The sequence below is a fragment of the Eublepharis macularius genome, chromosome 2 (genome assembly GCF_028583425.1).
Source record: "Eublepharis macularius isolate TG4126 chromosome 2, MPM_Emac_v1.0, whole genome shotgun sequence".
In the NCBI taxonomy this organism is placed as follows: Eukaryota; Metazoa; Chordata; class Lepidosauria; order Squamata; family Eublepharidae; genus Eublepharis; species Eublepharis macularius.
This window is the reverse complement of record NC_072791.1, coordinates 22,028,364-22,045,268: the sequence shown is the minus strand read 5'-3', so window position 1 is coordinate 22,045,268 and position 16,905 is coordinate 22,028,364. Positions and strand designations below refer to the sequence as shown.

Genomic DNA, 16,905 nt, shown 5'->3' with positions numbered 1-16,905 from the left:
TATCATGCAGTTTGAAAACATGCCCAGCTATTTGTACAGGATATGATGGGTTTGCTCTGTCTCTTTCATTCAGTAAAATTCATTAAGCTTAATCATTCAAAGGATTTCTAACTGTTTTGTGTACCTGGTCTAATCTCCACATTCTGAGGGCTGGCTTTCTATGCATAGTCATGTTGATGGGATTTTGAGGGGATGACTCTGATCTCTTGGGGTTGAACACGAACAGTTTTCCTGTTTGATGAAGCCAGCAGTAGATTAAAATTTGTCCAAGTGCATATGAATGGGATGGACAAAAAGTTTTTGTTTTTTCTCACAGGATCATCTGTCTCCTTCTCTACCTTCCTAGAGAGCCAGTTTGGTGTAGTGGCAGTGGGACTCCAATCTGGAGAGCCAGGTTTGATTCCCCACTCCTCCACTTGAAGCCAGCTGGGTGGCCTTGGGTCAGTCACAGCTCTCTCAGAGCTCTCTCAGCCCCATCCACCTCACAGGGTGATTGTTGTGGGGATAATAATAATACTCTTTGTAAACCGCTCAGAGTGGGTGTTAAGTTGTCCTGAAGGGCGGTATATAAATCAAACGTTGTTGTTGTTGTTATAACATCCACATTAAATAATTGCATACCTTGTTATGCAAATGATTTAACCAAGTTCACATTGCTGCCCTTGAATTAATACTGCTTGGGTTATACGTGCATACTAAACCTATATGAACTGACAGTTCAGGAGAGAAGAGGGTGGGTTTTCATCTTTATAGAAAGCTCCGTGGGGAAGGTTGCTCCCCCGTGATTGCTGTGGGAAGCTATAAAAATCTGGTACCAGTTCAGTGGTCTTCAATGAAGCTTTAAAACCCAGCTGTATATATTTAGTGAACTTGTGATTGACTAGAATAAGGTCTGATTCAAATGTGGTACTTCTCTGTCCTAGACAGCTGGTCTACATTTCTGAAAACATGGTATTTCTGGTCCCTTTTTCACCTTTTTGAAGTTGCTACTATGAACTTTTCCCCAGAAGTGCGATAAGCTACTGGAACCCTCAAAAGAAATAAAATTCAATTCATGTGAAGTTGGGATTAGGTGTTTTTTTTCTCTAAAACCTTGCCTTTTTTCTGGTGGCTTTGCAATTCCAGAGAATGCATGTAGATTAATAGATCCACGTCACTGTGTGCACTTTATAGCTTCATTACAGCCTTTTTTTTGGATTTGATAGTTGATGCCTTTTAATTGTTGGCTATTATGTAATTTACTTCTGCTTTGTGTCTCTCTACACAAGACGTTTTGGTGCATGTTCGTCAAGTGTAGGAAGATGCAATGTTAGCCAGGAAGCGTAGTTTAAAAAGACAGAGCTCCCAGAGATCACTCCTCAGAGAGTTTGTTAATTTCATCCTTGCCTCCCCAAAGGCTCTGTCAATTTTACCTCTCCAGTCTAAAACCATGTGAAATCATGAGAGGGCAACAAGGAATGGGAATGGGAATGGGCTGGAGCTGCCTTCCAGAGCCGGGCTTGGACCTGGAGAGGTTCTAATGGGCTGAAGTTTCCCTTCTGTCATTTCACAGCACCTTCACACAGCTCCAGTGTATAGCAAAGCCTTTGCCCTGCCGCCAGCTCTAACTTTTTAAACTACTCTTCCCAGCTACCATTGCATCTCCTGACAGGTGTTCTTCATGTGTCAGATGTCTTGTGCAGAGAGACTCTTTGTATGGTTTAATATTGTTGTGACCTGCCTTGAGCCTGCTTGCCCAGAGGGCGGGATATAAATAGAAAGGAGAAAAGGGTAGATAATGTGAGGTTTTGTAATGACAAAGCTGTTCATCAAGTGTTCGTCCAATGGATTTAGGGGGAGTAACTCTGTTTAGGATGGCATTGTCACTGAGGCATTGTTTCTCAGAGCAGAACTACAAGTGACAAAAGGCACAGATTGGACACTTGTCAGCTTCCCTCAAGTTTTGATGGGAAATGTAGGCAGCTTGGCGGAATGTTGGACAAGTGACAGTTGAAAAGTCCATTGGACAGCAGTCAGAGAGCCAAGCTGCAAGACCAGGATGCCTACATTTCCCATCAAAACTTGAGGGAAGCTGACAAGTGTCCAACCTGTGCCTTTTGTCACTTGTAGTTCCGCTCAGCCTCTGCTAGATGGTCACAAACCTGAACAGCAGAAGGCCTATGAATTTGCTATGGAAAATAAGGAAGAAAACATTGTAACTGTCTTGGGGTACTTGAAAATATAAATATCTTTTAAAATAACATATTTATGCATGTATTGAGTATACAATTATACATAGATACAAAATTTAAGTAAATACATAAAATATTTATAAATAGTAATTATATCTGTTCCTATCTACAGCATTGCAATTAACGCCAATTAATAATATTCATTAGTGTTCTTCAAAGATTGTAATTTCTGATTAAATAGTGATGCTTCTGCAGAATCTCGCAGTTTATTTTTCATCTGCTATTTGCTACTGTTAAGATCATAGTTCTCGTCAAATCAATACATGGAAAATACGCCCCCCCCCCCACACAGATAAACTTATACAAATTACAGCAACAGGCATGATCTAGTCCAGGGGTCCCCAATGTGGTGTCTATGGGCACCGTTGCACCTGCCAATGCCTTTCTTGGTGCCCACCAAATGTAAAAACATTTGGGGTGGGGCCGGGTGGAGATTTTGCAAAGCATGGTTTCTGATTGGCCATTAGAGATTGGCTGTGCAGCTTTTTAAAACATGGTTTTGGTAGAAGCTGCTTCCACAGTACAAGGATTTTCAATGTGTGACTGAAGGTAAGCTGTTGCAGCCATTTTGTGGCTGGCTCTGCCTCTTGTAGCAGCCATTTTGGCAGCCATTTTTTTGGGTGTGCCCACCATGCTGTGTCAGAATTTCAAATGGGCCTGCAGGCTCAAAAAGGGTGGAAACCCCTGATTTAGTCAATGGTAAACACTTCTGGGCCTCATTGATTTCAATGGGAATGCTAAGAATGGGAACTCTTTCCCATTGAAACCAATGGCATTTAGGAACCCTTGACTTTGTCTGGATCATGCCCATTGTGTGGGAAATGGAGTGTGGAGATCACTAGAGGAAATGAGGCACCTGCCAAGAGAGACACCAATCTCCTCCCTGATTCCAGGTTATTTTTTATTGGGCCACACCCCCTGAAGTCCCTCCCAATCATTAATACTTTTCCCACCTGTCATTTATCCTGACTAGCGTTCTTTACACTCCCTTCCCCATGGATGTTAAGTCAGGCAACCCTGTAGTGGTCCCTCATTTTACCATTGTCTGTGGACAACTGTAACGTGATTACTGGAACTGAAGTTTAAAAAAATGTAGGGGGAGCAGTTTGTAGGAGAACAGCTCCCAGCCTTATTCTGGACACAGATCTTAGTTCACTCGAGGTTTGATTGCAGGCCTATCATTTGCTGAACCTCTCTTTTTCTTTTGAACTTAAATGAAGTTGCAGCATAGAAGCTGTGATTTCTTTAAAATATAGGGGGAATAAGGTTACCAGTCCCCCTGTGGTAGCAGGGGATTCCCCACTCCCACCCTCTGCATCCCACCACCACTCACCTGGCTGACGGGGGGTGGGGAAGCTCAGGAATGGGCCTCCCGGGTATGTACCTAAAGCATACTACTATAGTGTATAACATTTTTTTAAAAGCCACAAATCTGAGCCTGAAGCCTACTGTACATCTCAATTTCTCATACAGCAGACTAGCTCAGAGCTAAGCTACAAGTGACGCCTGACACAGGTTGGACACGAGTCAGCTTCCCTCAAGTTTTGATGGGAAATGTAGGCATCCTGGTCTTGCAGCTGTAATGGAGAGCCAAGCTGTAAAACCAGGACACCTACATTTCCCATCAAAACTTGAGGGAAGCTGACAAGTGTCCAACCTGCGTAAGGCGTCACTTGTAGCTTTCAGATGTGGTAAAAGGATGAGTTCAAACTATATACAGACCGGTAAGGAATTGGAAACACCCAGGAACTAAAGCTTTTATTTTTAACACCCACACAGCAGCAATGAGCCAGTGGCCCGTTCTTGTAGCCCATTCTTATGTGCCTAGGGTAATGCCCATCAGGCAGATCGACCAGGCAGATGAATTAGTTCTTCCCTCTGTACCACTTCCTTGATAGAAAATACCCCCCAGCGTTGCTCTTAACTATAGTTAGCACAAAAAGTCATGTACAATACAGTCTTTCCCCCCATAAATAATAGTATTTCTGGACGATAATTTCTATCAGGAAATCGTGAGAGAGAGGAGGGAAGGGTTAGATCTCTTCACCCAATGACCCTAGTACAAATGAACCCCTCAGCTGTCTTGTATGCTAGATCTGGTTTTGAATGTTGCACACAACTACAGATGCTCGAATAGCTGCCAGTTCACCTCATGTCCTGTTCACCGGTCATGAATAGGGAACTGATTTTATGATAATCAGTTCAAGTATTCATCAACTCAATATTGGCTGTTTAGCAGGATGTGTTACTATATTCCTTCCTTACCATGCAGTAGCGCTCAATTGGCTTTTGGTGCATGCACATTCTCTTAAAGCCTGAATGAGTTCTCCTATCTATCTCCACTCCACTGCCTTGGAACCAGTAAAAAAAAGATTTGTCTCCCCGCACCCATCCAATGGACAACTTTGTTTTCAATTGGCTCATTCCCCTTCCCTCCACAATGCCACTGGCCTGCCTGCTGCCCAGCTCATTGGTAAGAATCGAGCGGAAACGCACGGCACGAAAACTCACAAAGAGACAGAGGGACTGTTTGTTACAATTCAGTTTCCTGAATTTGGTTCAGTGTTCCGGAATCCACTATAATGAGTCAATCCAGCAAAACTCATTTTCATTTTGGCTTGTTATGCACACCCCTAATAGCTACCAATCAGTTTGAACTGACTGCATTTTTGCAAAAAAACCCCAATGTAACCCTGTTCAGCAGGCATTCGTAACTATTCAGCATGAACCGATCAGGCTGGGTGATTGGCTCACGTTGCAATCAACACCTTTGAATACCACTAGTTTGACTGTCAAACACATTGTCAGTCCTTGGCAAGTAAATCCCCAAGTTCTCCACTGCAATCACACAGGTGAATTGGTTGAAGTAACTTTTATTAGAGATCTATCAGGTTCAAGGTGCTCAGACAGTGGAATTGGCACAAGTGACGTATTGAGGGAAATCATGGTTAGTTATAGGTTAATGTTCCGCCCCCAGGTTAGTAGCCCGTTGAAATTCTGGCACGAATGCCAAAGACAAAAAATATCACAGTTTAGACTGCATCTACAGAGTAAGCATGAAATGATCCCTGTTCCCAGGGGAAGCCTCGTTTGTGTTTGGTGCAGCCGGTCTCAAGGCCGCTTGCTTCAAAAGGGAAAGTATTCTGCTTCTTCGGGAAAGTGTTTACGTTCATGGTAGAGATAACACACTTAATTTCCAGGCAACAGGCAAGGAGAGGTAACCACCAAAACTCTTCATAGTGTCAGAGGATTAATAGACCACCCACAACCTACTCATGGCATGTTTTGCAGATAGGCTTAGATGACACACATTTGTGGCAAAATTCTCAACATCCCTACACATAACTTGCAATTTGGAACTTGGGTTTCTTTGGGCTGTACTGCCTCCTAAGTAGGGTTCCTCCCACAGATTGTCTCCATTGCCCACCACCGCTCGGAGCAGTGCATGTGTGCGTGTGGGAAGAAATAAAGAAAAAAAATACACCGCCAGCCTCTGTGTTGGTAGCTCTAGGGATCACTGAGTTTCTGGCCATTTCTAGAGCTACCATTTTCACTTCTGGGTTGTACCTGACGATGCTGAAGTCACACTCCCCCAGTGTCTCCACTCCCCAACCCTCCTGCAGGTTACCAGGCTTGGCCTATCAATCCTACTCCTAAGGCATCTTTGGACAGTCTTACTCTGCCTTCCTGTCTTCTGTTGGCAGAGCGGATGGGGGAAGTGATAAGGGACCCTAGAAAGGCTCTCCTCCTCTCCTGCTCTTGGAGGTTCCTGCTATAAATCATGGAAGACAGATTCTTCCTGAAATGCTGGATCAGTGTCACGGTGCCCTGCACAGAGACTGATGAGCGCGGCCAGGGCAGCAACTATGGACAGCAGCAGAAGGATGCTGACAGCTGAGTGTATCTTAAGACTTCTCAGGAGGAAACAATAAAGATGTATTGCTGTGTTAATATTAGCAAGCCAGAGTGGTGGTGTGAAAAGGGTATGGATAAACGGAATAAGATGGAGCAGTTAGCTGAAGCTGAGAGATGCATGTTAACCTGTGTTCCCTCCTAACGCCACGTTGCTAGGATCAGCATCAAATTATGGCATGAGAACTGGATGTCAGACACGCCCGGGACTGTTTTAGCAGCAGGAGTCCAGGGGCAACTTAGAGACCAACAAGATTTTCAGGGCATAAGCTTTTGAGAGTCAGAGCTCCCTTCATCAGAGCTCTCTGAATAAGAAGAAAAGAGCAAGAGTCCAGTATCACCTATAACACATTCACAAAATTTATGGTAGGATAGGAGCTTTCGTGAGACTCACGGCTCATTTTTTCAGCTACAGCTAGAATGTGAGTCCATCTGTCCTTATATCTTGGAGAGTGATTTCAGATGCTGAATGACAATAGCAGGTAAATGACAATAGCCAGTGAATGACAATAGCAGGTGTGATTGGATAGGGTGGGGTAGGCAGAAGGGTAGTGGATGTGGAGAAATCAGCATTGGTAATGAGACAGAAAGTCTGTGTCTCGATTCAATCCAGGTGGATGCACTGTCTTGAGCTTCGTTATCAGTTGCAATTCAGCAGTCTCTCTTTCTAATCTCCCCTTGAAATTCCTGTGCAGGAGAACTGCTACTTTTAGGTCAGTAACTGAATGTCATGGAAGATTGAAATGTTCCCCCGCTGGTTTTTGAATGTTGCGGTTTCTGATGTCAGATTTATGTCCATTCATTCTTTGTCGAAGGGACTGGCCAGTTTGTCCAATGTAGAGGGTGGAAGGGCACGGCTGACACATGATGGTAAAAATCACAGTAGAGGATGAGCAGGCGTATGAGCCTGAGATGGTATGGCTGATGTTGTTGGGTCTACTGATGGTGTTGCTAGAATCTACATGAGAGCAAAGTTGGCATCTTGGTTTGTTGCAGGCCTTAGTACCAGAGTCCATGTTAGTGTTACTCACTCATTGTGGGTGACTAGTTGTTTTAGGTTAGCAGGCTGTCTGTAAGCAGGAAAAGGTCACCCCCCCCTCCCACAGTGCCTGTGTGAGGGAAGTGTTACCATCTAGCATGGGTTGTAGGTCATTAATAATGTGTTGAACTGGCTTGAGTTGTGAGCTGTAAGTGACCACAAGTGGTGTTCTGTTGTTATTTTCTTTGGGCTTGTCTTTGACTTGTAGCAAGCAGTCCCTGGGTGTCATTCTGGCCTTTCCAATCATCTTTCTCACTATGTCAGGGGGATACTGTAGTTGCAAAAAGGCCTGTTGCAGTTCCTTCAAGTGAGTATCTCTGTCTGATGGGTTGAAGCAGATGCTGCGACTATAGCATAGGGCTTGGCTATACAGAGGGGACCTGGTGAGCCTAAAAGGAAAGGTGCCAGTGAGCTGGAGTTCAGAAAATGCTGTTCTAGGTCCACATTGAAAATGTTGGCATACCCTCTGAAGAAGGGAATCTGAAGAAAAGAGCATTGACTCATGAAAGCTTATTCTCTGAAAATCTTGTTGGTCTCTAAGGAGCCATGGGGCTCACATCCTAGTGTTCTACTGCAGACCAACATGGCTACCTATCTGAAATTATCTTCAGGTCTGTTTTAAGGCTCTGACAATGCAACCTCAAATTATGCTACATCCTTTTAAGTCAATTGAAGTCAATGGGCTTAGAAGGGTGCAATTCTGCTTGGGATTCTACAGCAAGGGACCCAGGGGCTGACTATTCATTGGAGGACCGCTTTCTTTTGACACTGTATGTCAACATCATTTTTTTTCCTTATTAAAAATGGATAGTCATACGATATTTTTGCAAACCGTCTACATTTGATGTTGGGACTTAATGCATGCAAAGACTGTAAAACTTTTAAAAAATCTATTAGAGTCACTTGTAAATGCAGCACTTCTTTTGTAAGTGGGCTCCTCCCGTTAAGTGGGTTTTTCCCCCAATGAGATTCTTGGAAACAGATATTTCCCTCATAATTTTATTTATTTACTGTGTTTCAGGGGTCATTTCGTAGAAAAAGAGCTGGAGGAACTCATTAGCATAACTCATTGGCATAACTCATTAGCATGTGCCACGCCTCTTGCCATTACCGGAAGTGTGTCATTAGTATAACTGATTTGCATATGCTACACCCCCTGACATCACCTATTCTGGCTGTTTTGGACCCAATCCTGGCCATTCAGGGCCAAAATTGGGCCCAAAATGGCAAAAAGGGGCTGAAAATGACTAAAAAGGGGCCCAAAATGGTCAGGATCAGGCCACTGCTGAGTGGGAGAGTGATCCTCCACCCATCAGAGGCCCAATCAAGGTCGTTTTGGCCCAAATCCAGGTGGAAACAGGCCCAAAATGGCCGAGAGTTGGGTGGGTGGGGCCACCTGACATGTGACCTCTTTGGGGAACTGCCGGAACTGTGTTCCTGTGCATTCCCCCTCGAAATGAGCCCTGCTTTGTTTACACCCTACCCTTCTCCTCAATAGGGACCCATGGCAGTTTACATTGTTCTTTGGTTTCACATTTTATCCTCACGATAACCCTTTGAGGTAGGCTTGGCTCAGAGCATGCTGCCGGCCCAAGGTCACCCGGCAAGCTTTCATTGAAGAGTGGGAATTTAAATCTAGGTCTCCCAGATCCTCCTAATCCGACACTCTAACCACTGCTTCGCACAGGCTGTCAATGCTTTAATAGTTAGACTGTCCCTGGGAAAAGAGCTGATAATTCCCAGCATGAAAACATAGAGCTGTTTGCCAGTGCTGACGTGCTCCCTTCCATGACATGCTCTATCAAGAGGTCATGCACCTGCCCAGCTGCACTTCTAACCTTCCAAGGTGTGTTTGTCTCGCAAAAAGCAAGTTGTTTGTAGTTGGACAGCAGAAGGGTCCCAGCCGTGCATGAAAATAGCCTGGCGCCTGGTTACGTATGGTAGGTAAGTGTCACGTCCAAGGAGGGCTTTTAATGAAAGGATTGCTCTTTTTAACACAGCAATACCCTGTGGCTTGTAGAAAGCCACATTTGCAATTGCCTTCAACCAAAAGAGTCACATTTACTTCCCTGAGAAGAGTTCTGGAGAACTCTAAAGCTTGCACACTATTTTGAGTTGGGGAGGGGTTGGTCCTACTAAAAGGCATTGCATTGGCCTGCTGTGGCTACCTGCAGACTCCTTCTACAATGACTAATGAAATTGCCAAACCAAATGGTCCATTTAGCCTAGAAGGTGATCTCTGGCTGAGAGCCACTTTGTGGAACTTCAGAAAGAGAATGATCTTCTCCTTCTGTCATTTTCCATCCGAGATGAGGGCTACCAACAACTTTCAACAGTGGCTTGAAGCGCTGATGCTTTTCATGGCACAGAAGTAAATAACATCACCTGGTTAAATATCGCCTCTTAAAGGGGCAGCGCATTTTCCCCCTCCAGGTTGTTGGCAACCCTATCTGAAATCCTTCTTTTCAAGTAGGGAAGTCAAGGATTGATCCTGTGACCTTTTATATGCAAGTCATGTGTTCTGCCACAGAGCCACTGCTCCTCTACACATTCTCTGCGTGACTGCTTGGGTGACAAAAACCTTCCCTTAAGGATTCATGGACCCCTGTGCTTGTTTTCTTCATCCTGAAAGTCATTCGATCAGGTCCAGCTTTTCCATACAAAGAGAAAATGTGTGGGTTTTCTGCAAACTGGTTCTGTAGCCAGAGGATATTGGCAAACTCTCGCCCTTCATCCCCCTTCCCTTCACCCCTAGTTGGAAAAGGAATTGTCTCCTTCTATTTCTCTGAGTAGACAGTGCTAGAAAACTGCTGCCACCTGCAGGCAAGAGCTGGTAAATGCCTATAAAGACAAGGACAGATGAAAAATAGATGGAAAGTAATTAACTGGATGACAGGGCAATCTGCCTCTCCCCCCTCCTTTCCTTTTCTAATCCCAGATGCAGCTTAGTTTAAAGAACCCTGCAGGAAACTTTCTGTATTAAAATCCCTGTATTCTTTTCAGAGTCCCCCTCAATCAGTGCCAGGCTATCTAAAAGGCACTCAGCATTATTTTATGGCGAGAGAAGGGGAGGAAAGTGCAACGCCACGGCCAATCACAGTCGTCACACAGCCTGATTGCGAGTGAGCCTTCTGCGCAGCCCTGGCAAACGTTTCCAGCATTGCAGAACAGCATGCTCCCTGGTGCAGCCAGTGACATGCGAGCGAGGCAGCTCTGGCACGCTTCAGGCACGGCAAAGCAGAGAACGTTTCTCTGGCTCAGAAAATGAAAATGACTGCATAGCAGGCTACATTTAATAAGACCGCCTCTGCCTTTAAGAACATTTAATTCCTCTCTTCCCCTTATCTGATTCCTTCTCTGGAAGCCGGCATGGTACGGCGGATAGAGTGTTGGGCTTGCACTGGCTTAGAGGGCTTTAAAAGGGGATTAGATACATTCAGGGAGGCCGATCAGCGGCTCTTGGTGCTGATAGTTAAAGAGGACTTCCAGGGTGAGAGTGAGAATGCGACTGGAAATTCCAGCTGTTGGGGAACAGAGAAGAGCTGGGGAGAATTGCTGATTTCATGCCCTACTCGTGGGGTTTTCTGGAAGTAACAGATTGTCCACTGTGGGAAACAGAATTGATTTTCACCCGTCGAATCAACAGGGCTATTCTTACGTTAAAGGAAGACCTGGGTTAAAATACTGATACAAGCCACTGTCTCTCAGACTAGCCTACCTGACAGGGCTGTTGAAAGGACAAAATGAGATCTCCTTTCCCCAACTTTCCTCTGCCCAGAGCTTCTTGGAGATAGGATAGGCAGAGCATGTAGTAAATACAATAAATCAACTATTACGAATTTGTTACACTTGACTTTTGACCTTTGAGAGCCAGGGTGGTGTAGTAGTTGTGGTTCCCGTCCAGGATCTGCGAGACCCAGGTTCGAATCCCTCCCTCCTCTGCCATGGAAGCTCACTGGGTGACTCTGGGCCAGATACACATTCTCACCCTAACTATACATGATGTTTTAGAAAAGTTTCCTCTGGGGATTTACTGGTCCCTGGTGGCACCTCCTGTGTAAAAGCATTTTGGGGCTTGATTTGGGTCAGGAGGACCATGGTGTGAAGGAAAGAGGGGCTTTTGAATTCCCTCCTGTGCCATTTTCTAGAGCTGAAGCAGCCTGGGAAAGCAGGGGAAGGCATTCTTTGTCCTGTTGGATGGCTGCCTGTGTTCTGAACCCTTGCACTGAACCCTTGCATGATAGTGCAAAGAATGCCATCCCCCGGGACCATGTTGGCCCCAGAAAATTGTGCGGGCCTCCCCCAGTTTGGTTCCAATTTGAATTGGGCCTTGAGGTGCTTTCACACAGGAGTTGTCACAGGGGACTGGCACCTGCAATATGGCTACCCAGCCTGGTGACAACTCGTGTAACATATAACTTGGTTCTTAGTACCTCCCCACTTCACCTAGTACCTGGGACATATGCACTGTAGAAGTCACCCTATTGTTTATCCAAATGTCTGGTAATCTGAATGCTCCAGATGGTCATGGGACTATCATGGTCTCCATACTGTTGTTGATAGGGTTGCCAGCCCACCAGTGGCAATCCTTGGAATGTTTTGTGGACGGAGTCTGGGAGAGGAGGCAGCATGATGTCACATCCAGGTGAGCACCTGGAAGTGATGTGACAGCGTCTGTAACACTCTAATAATTCCTCCAAATCTTTACCATAGAGATAAAGGGAATTGCTAGAGTATTGTGGATGCTGTGCGTCACTTCCAGGTGCTCACCTGGATATGACATCACAGCATTAGCGCCGTTGTTTCCCTTCCTCCTTTTTTCTTCCTGCTGATCCATCAATCCACTGAGGGGGTTGGAGGAATAGGAGGTTGCCCACCATGGTGGAAAAACTGGTAAGTCCAATTCTAAATAGTAAGTTTGGATGGATGTTCATTCACTGTATTTGGTAAAATACTAGCTGTGTACCAGTATGGCTACTGTTGGGACGTCAGGCCTTGAAAACCCTTCGAACTCTCTACTTCCCTTTGTTTTATTTTAGTTCATTCCGCTGAACGGAGAATTCGTTATGGCCCCTGGTGCTGGGTTTGCAGCTTTTGACAGCAATTATGAACCAGGATGTCAGACAGGTATTGTGCGCAATCCACCATTCATTAGTCATGCAAATTAAGCTCATTGAGAATAAGCCTCCCTTACGCTGCTTGCCTGAGTCATTTGCAAAGTCATAATTAACTTTTCCCTGGAGTCCTCCAAAGTTTTGAAATTATAGTTGGAGCTTTCCTTTAAAAGTGGGGTGGGGAGGGGGGAAGGAAAGGCAATGATAAACGTTGGTTACATACCTTCTGCCAGGAGCATCTCCTTTGGGGACTCCATTAAAATGAATTGTGCTGTGTTCTCGCCAAACACGCATTCATTTCAGAGCTGCTTGCATGGGGGATGTTTCCAGCAGAATAATGCTCATTGTTTGCACTTTTCATTGTTTGGAGGACACATGTACTGAAAGGGAAGTTCACAGGCTCGTAGCCACAAAGGAGGGTGTGTCTGGGACTAAATTTAATTGGAGACTAAAACTTGGGGGACCTTTTTGAGCGAATAGGTCATGCAGGTTCTTTTGGGCCCAGATCTTATAGCGTAAGTTAAGCAAGTAGGGAGGCTATTTTAATTCACTGTGGTGGGTCACCTTGGCAGGGGGCTCAGGGAGCGAGGATTCTGGTTGGGAAGCACCGTGCTGTGGACCGCAGCAGAGGTGGACCTCCAGGAGTGGCTGAGGGAGCCCGGGCTCAGGCAAAAGCTGCGGGGCCAAACAGCATGAGAACGCTCTACACGGCCAAGCTGGAAGGGCACAGGGATGGGCGAGGAGAAGCCCCAGGATGCCGTTGAGGGGGGCAGGGTCCAGGAGGAGAGGTGGAAGGTTCAAAAGGGAGGCTGGAAGGGAGAAGGGGGTGGTGGTAGCGAGGAGAGGGTAGCGAGGAGAGGGCAAGCAAGATGCAAAGTGCAAAGGAGGAAAGCAGACAAATGATAGAAGAAAGAAGCAAGGGGGCTCCAGCGAGGGCCAAGGGCTGGCACCCAGCCAGGAGAGGTTTGTCTTCCTGGGCGGAGAGCTGAAGGGCGCGGGCTGGCTCAGAACCCCCAAGCTAGATAGGGAGACAGCAGCTATGCCACCGAGAGGACCAAGAGAGTCCAGGGAATCCCCTTTCCCTCACAGATGGCATACAAGAGAATTTTTTCCTCATGGAGCACGGCCAGGTTGGTGAAGTGAACACGCCCAGGTGAGGCCGGTGATGAGAAATCAGAGACACTGACGACACAAGGCAGAGCGTCCTGCCTCTGAGACCTGGGGAAAATCTTCACATGTATAATTCATAATTAATTTTATAACATGACTACCTAAGTGTTTGCAACTGATTGTAAATTTAAGTAAAAGCAAAATCCTGTCGACAGCACACACGTTTGCTGTTCTTGCACGCATGGGTCATAGCTTAGTACTGAGACATGCTTAAGAATATTGATTTCCATTTACTAAGCACATTCTAGTGTTGTGCTGGATTCAGTAAAGACCCCCCCCCTTTTTTGGAGGCGGGAAGCAGGAGTGCCAGTGTTTATGCAGAGCTTCCAATTTTGCAAACCCTTCTCTGTTCATGTCAATGGAAGGGGGTGCCTTAAGCATGCAAAGAGATGCCCATGAGAAGCAATCTCCTCCATTGGAGTGACTGGGGAAGCTCACTCACCTTGCAACTCCCACTGGAATGCATACAGAGCTCTGGATCACCAATATGGATTGGTGTATATGTGTCATTCCCCTGGTCCCATGCAATCTACGTTGCCCAGGAGTTCAATCTAAATTCTGAGGTAGGGCTGTCAAGCCCCCACTGGGGGCGGGGGATCCCCACCACTGGAGCTCATTTCCTGCAGCTGCTCAACAGAAGAGGGAAAAAGTTACAAAAAGTGGCCATTGGGCTGATGATGTGATGTCACTTTCAAGGAAAACCTGGAAGTGACATCAGTCCACTCTAGGTGTTGATGGAAACTCTATGGTTTTCCCTGGAAGTGTCATCATGCCATTACTGACAGTTGCCTCCATGCCTCCCAACCCCATCTCTTGCTGGCAACCCTCTCTGCAGCAAAGATCTCACGGTTCTTGGGTCTTACAAGCATGCTGGATTATGTGCAGAATCCATGACAGCTTCATTAATATTGAACAGAAAGAAGATTGTTAATGAATTAAATATGAATTTCAATAATACACTGTGTTCAGCAGCCCCTGTGTATTGTTTATTTCATATTAAATTCCCTAGCTGAGGAACGATGGGAAGCAGTTTTGTGGATGGCATGTTTACAGTTGCACTAGCAGAGAGCTGTGACTTAAACTTACTCGCACACACTAATGGCTATTACATTTCTAATAAAGTCGTCAAGTTTATTGTCATCCACAGCCTCCCACTAGAGTCTTATTCACATGGAATATTTGTGGAAGACTTCTACATGATCCTCTCCAGTGAATTCTAGAAGTGCAGGGTAGCATTCTTATCATATGTCTAGAGTAGTAAGCCAGCTCTTTGTGCCTTATTACGGGGTGGAGTTTGCTTGCTTTCAAAACTACTGAATTGCTCCAATCTAATAATCTGTATGGGTCACACATACCAATCAATACTAAGTCTAGATATAGAATCCTAGGATCGTAGGGTTGGAAGGGACCTCCAGAGTCATCTAGTCCAACCTCCTGCACAGTGCAGGAAATTCACAACTACCTCCTGCTCACAAGCCCACTGACCCCTACTCTATGCCCAAAAGATGGCAGAATATCGTCAGGATCCCCTGCCAATCTGGGCAGGGGGAAATTGCTACCTGACCCCAAGGTGGCGATTGGCATTACCCTGGTGAGTCGTGTAAGAAGGAGCCATGAGAACTAAGCACTGATGCAACCCTTCCTGCCCTCCCCTCTCGTGATCTGCCTGGGTTCACAGAATCAGCATTGCTGTCAGATGGCCGTCTAGCCTCTGCTTAAAAACCTCCAATATTTCCACTATAACCTGAGCTGAATCATTCCCCTAACTCTCTTCCCCTAATGGCCGAGCTTTCCTCTGGTACAAGAAGAGGCTCTTGCGTGGGTAAAGGAGTCTATTCTGGTCGGGGCTGCTGAAAGCCACTCAAGACCTCCAAAGAAAGATTGCATGAATTGACCGGCTCTACAGGTTGCTAGGGTGACCAAAACTCTTGGAATTTGGCTCCCTCCATCTCTTCCTGTTGAATGCCTTCCTTCTGCTTCAGCCTCAAAATGGGTTTCCTACAGATCTGGACAGAGCGCAAGGCATTCGATTTTCGTTTCTCTCCATATAAGACGTAAAAAAATAAACAGATTTGGAAGCAGAGCTTAATTTTTTAAAATGCTGCTATTTTGGAACACCACATGCCTAGGAAACAGAGCATTTGGATTTCAAGGGTACTGCCAAACTTTAGGAACTAGAGAGAATATCAGCCACATATTGTGTGACTGGTGGTGGAGAGTGCTGTCAAGTCATAGCTGACTTATGGCAACCTTGGTGGAGTTTTCATGGCAAGAGACTAACAGAGGTGGTTTGCCATTGCCTGCCTCTGGTACCCTGGTCTACGCTGGATGTCTCCCATCCAATTACTAACCAAGGCTGACCCAGTTTAGCATCCAAAATCTGATGAGATTTGGGTTTACCTAAACTATCCAGGTTAGAGCATAGTGTGACTGGGTTGCCAGGTCCAGGTTGGGAAATTCCTGGAGATTTGGGGAGTGGAGCCTGGAAAGGGTTGGGTTTGGGGAGGGGAGAGGCTTCAATGAGGTATAATGTCATAGACTCCACCCTGCAAAGCAGCCATTTTCTCCAGGGGAACTGATCTTTGTCACCTGGAGATCATTTGTAATTCCCGGAGATCTCCAGCCACCACCTGGAGGCTGGCAACCCTAGACAATGCAGGAAGATCCTTTGACTCCATGCTCTGAACTGTCCTTCATTTTATGAGCAATGGAAGCACGACTGTTGCCTCTGGTGGTTTTTTAGAGAGCTATTTACATGCCCCACCCTGCTACCTGGATCGAGCAAACTCCCCCAAATCATGACAGACTCAAAAGGAACTAGTCTCAGCATTAACAGTGTCCAGATTTATGAATGAATAAAAAGAAAATGATCAGAGGAGCAAGATGGATTTCATGTACTACTCATGGTTATTTTTTCTTTCTTTCATTAGGTTCAGAAATCACATTTACCAGTTCAGGGCGTTCCCAGTGGTACGACCCCACACTGTGGCATGCTGCAGTCTCCATGGAAAATCTGGAGATGGGCAAGTATATATTCTCTACGGATGAAGAACGTGCCCCATGCCAATATGATGATGTCCTCTTTCAGCCCGAAACCTCCTTCTGGGTGAATATCGAGTCATCCGAGCAGATGATACATCTCAGGAGCATTTCTATAATGGGCCAGGTAAAAATGGAACGTCGGTGGACTGAAATAGAGATGCTGCTTCACCGCCTTCTGTTTGGGAGTTTTAAAAGAACAAAAAGTGTAGCGGTGTGCAGAGAAGCATTAACCCAGCTTTTTTTTAAAAAAAAAAAAGCAGCCTGCCCGTTCTGCCAGATTTCACTGGCATAGTCACGTGATGTCATTGATTTATAGAGTAATATATATATGTGACAAAATAAACCAGAAGTTGGCCATGCATCATCAGACTTTTAACTTATGGTTTTTGCTTTATGA

The 16,905-nt window shown here is 45.6% G+C and overlaps 1 protein-coding gene across 1 annotated transcript in view; it reads left to right on the top strand.

Annotated features, from left to right (window-relative positions):
* AMN (amnion associated transmembrane protein) overlaps window positions 1–16,905 on the top strand; it is a 73,969-nt gene that overhangs the window by 31,277 nt on the left and 25,787 nt on the right. Inside the window, exons 4-5 of the mRNA XM_054970180.1 lie at window positions 12,222–12,309; window positions 16,397–16,632. Of these exons, the coding sequence (XP_054826155.1) occupies window positions 12,222–12,309; window positions 16,397–16,632 (324 nt within the window). The remainder of the gene's footprint in view (window positions 1–12,221; window positions 12,310–16,396; window positions 16,633–16,905) is intronic.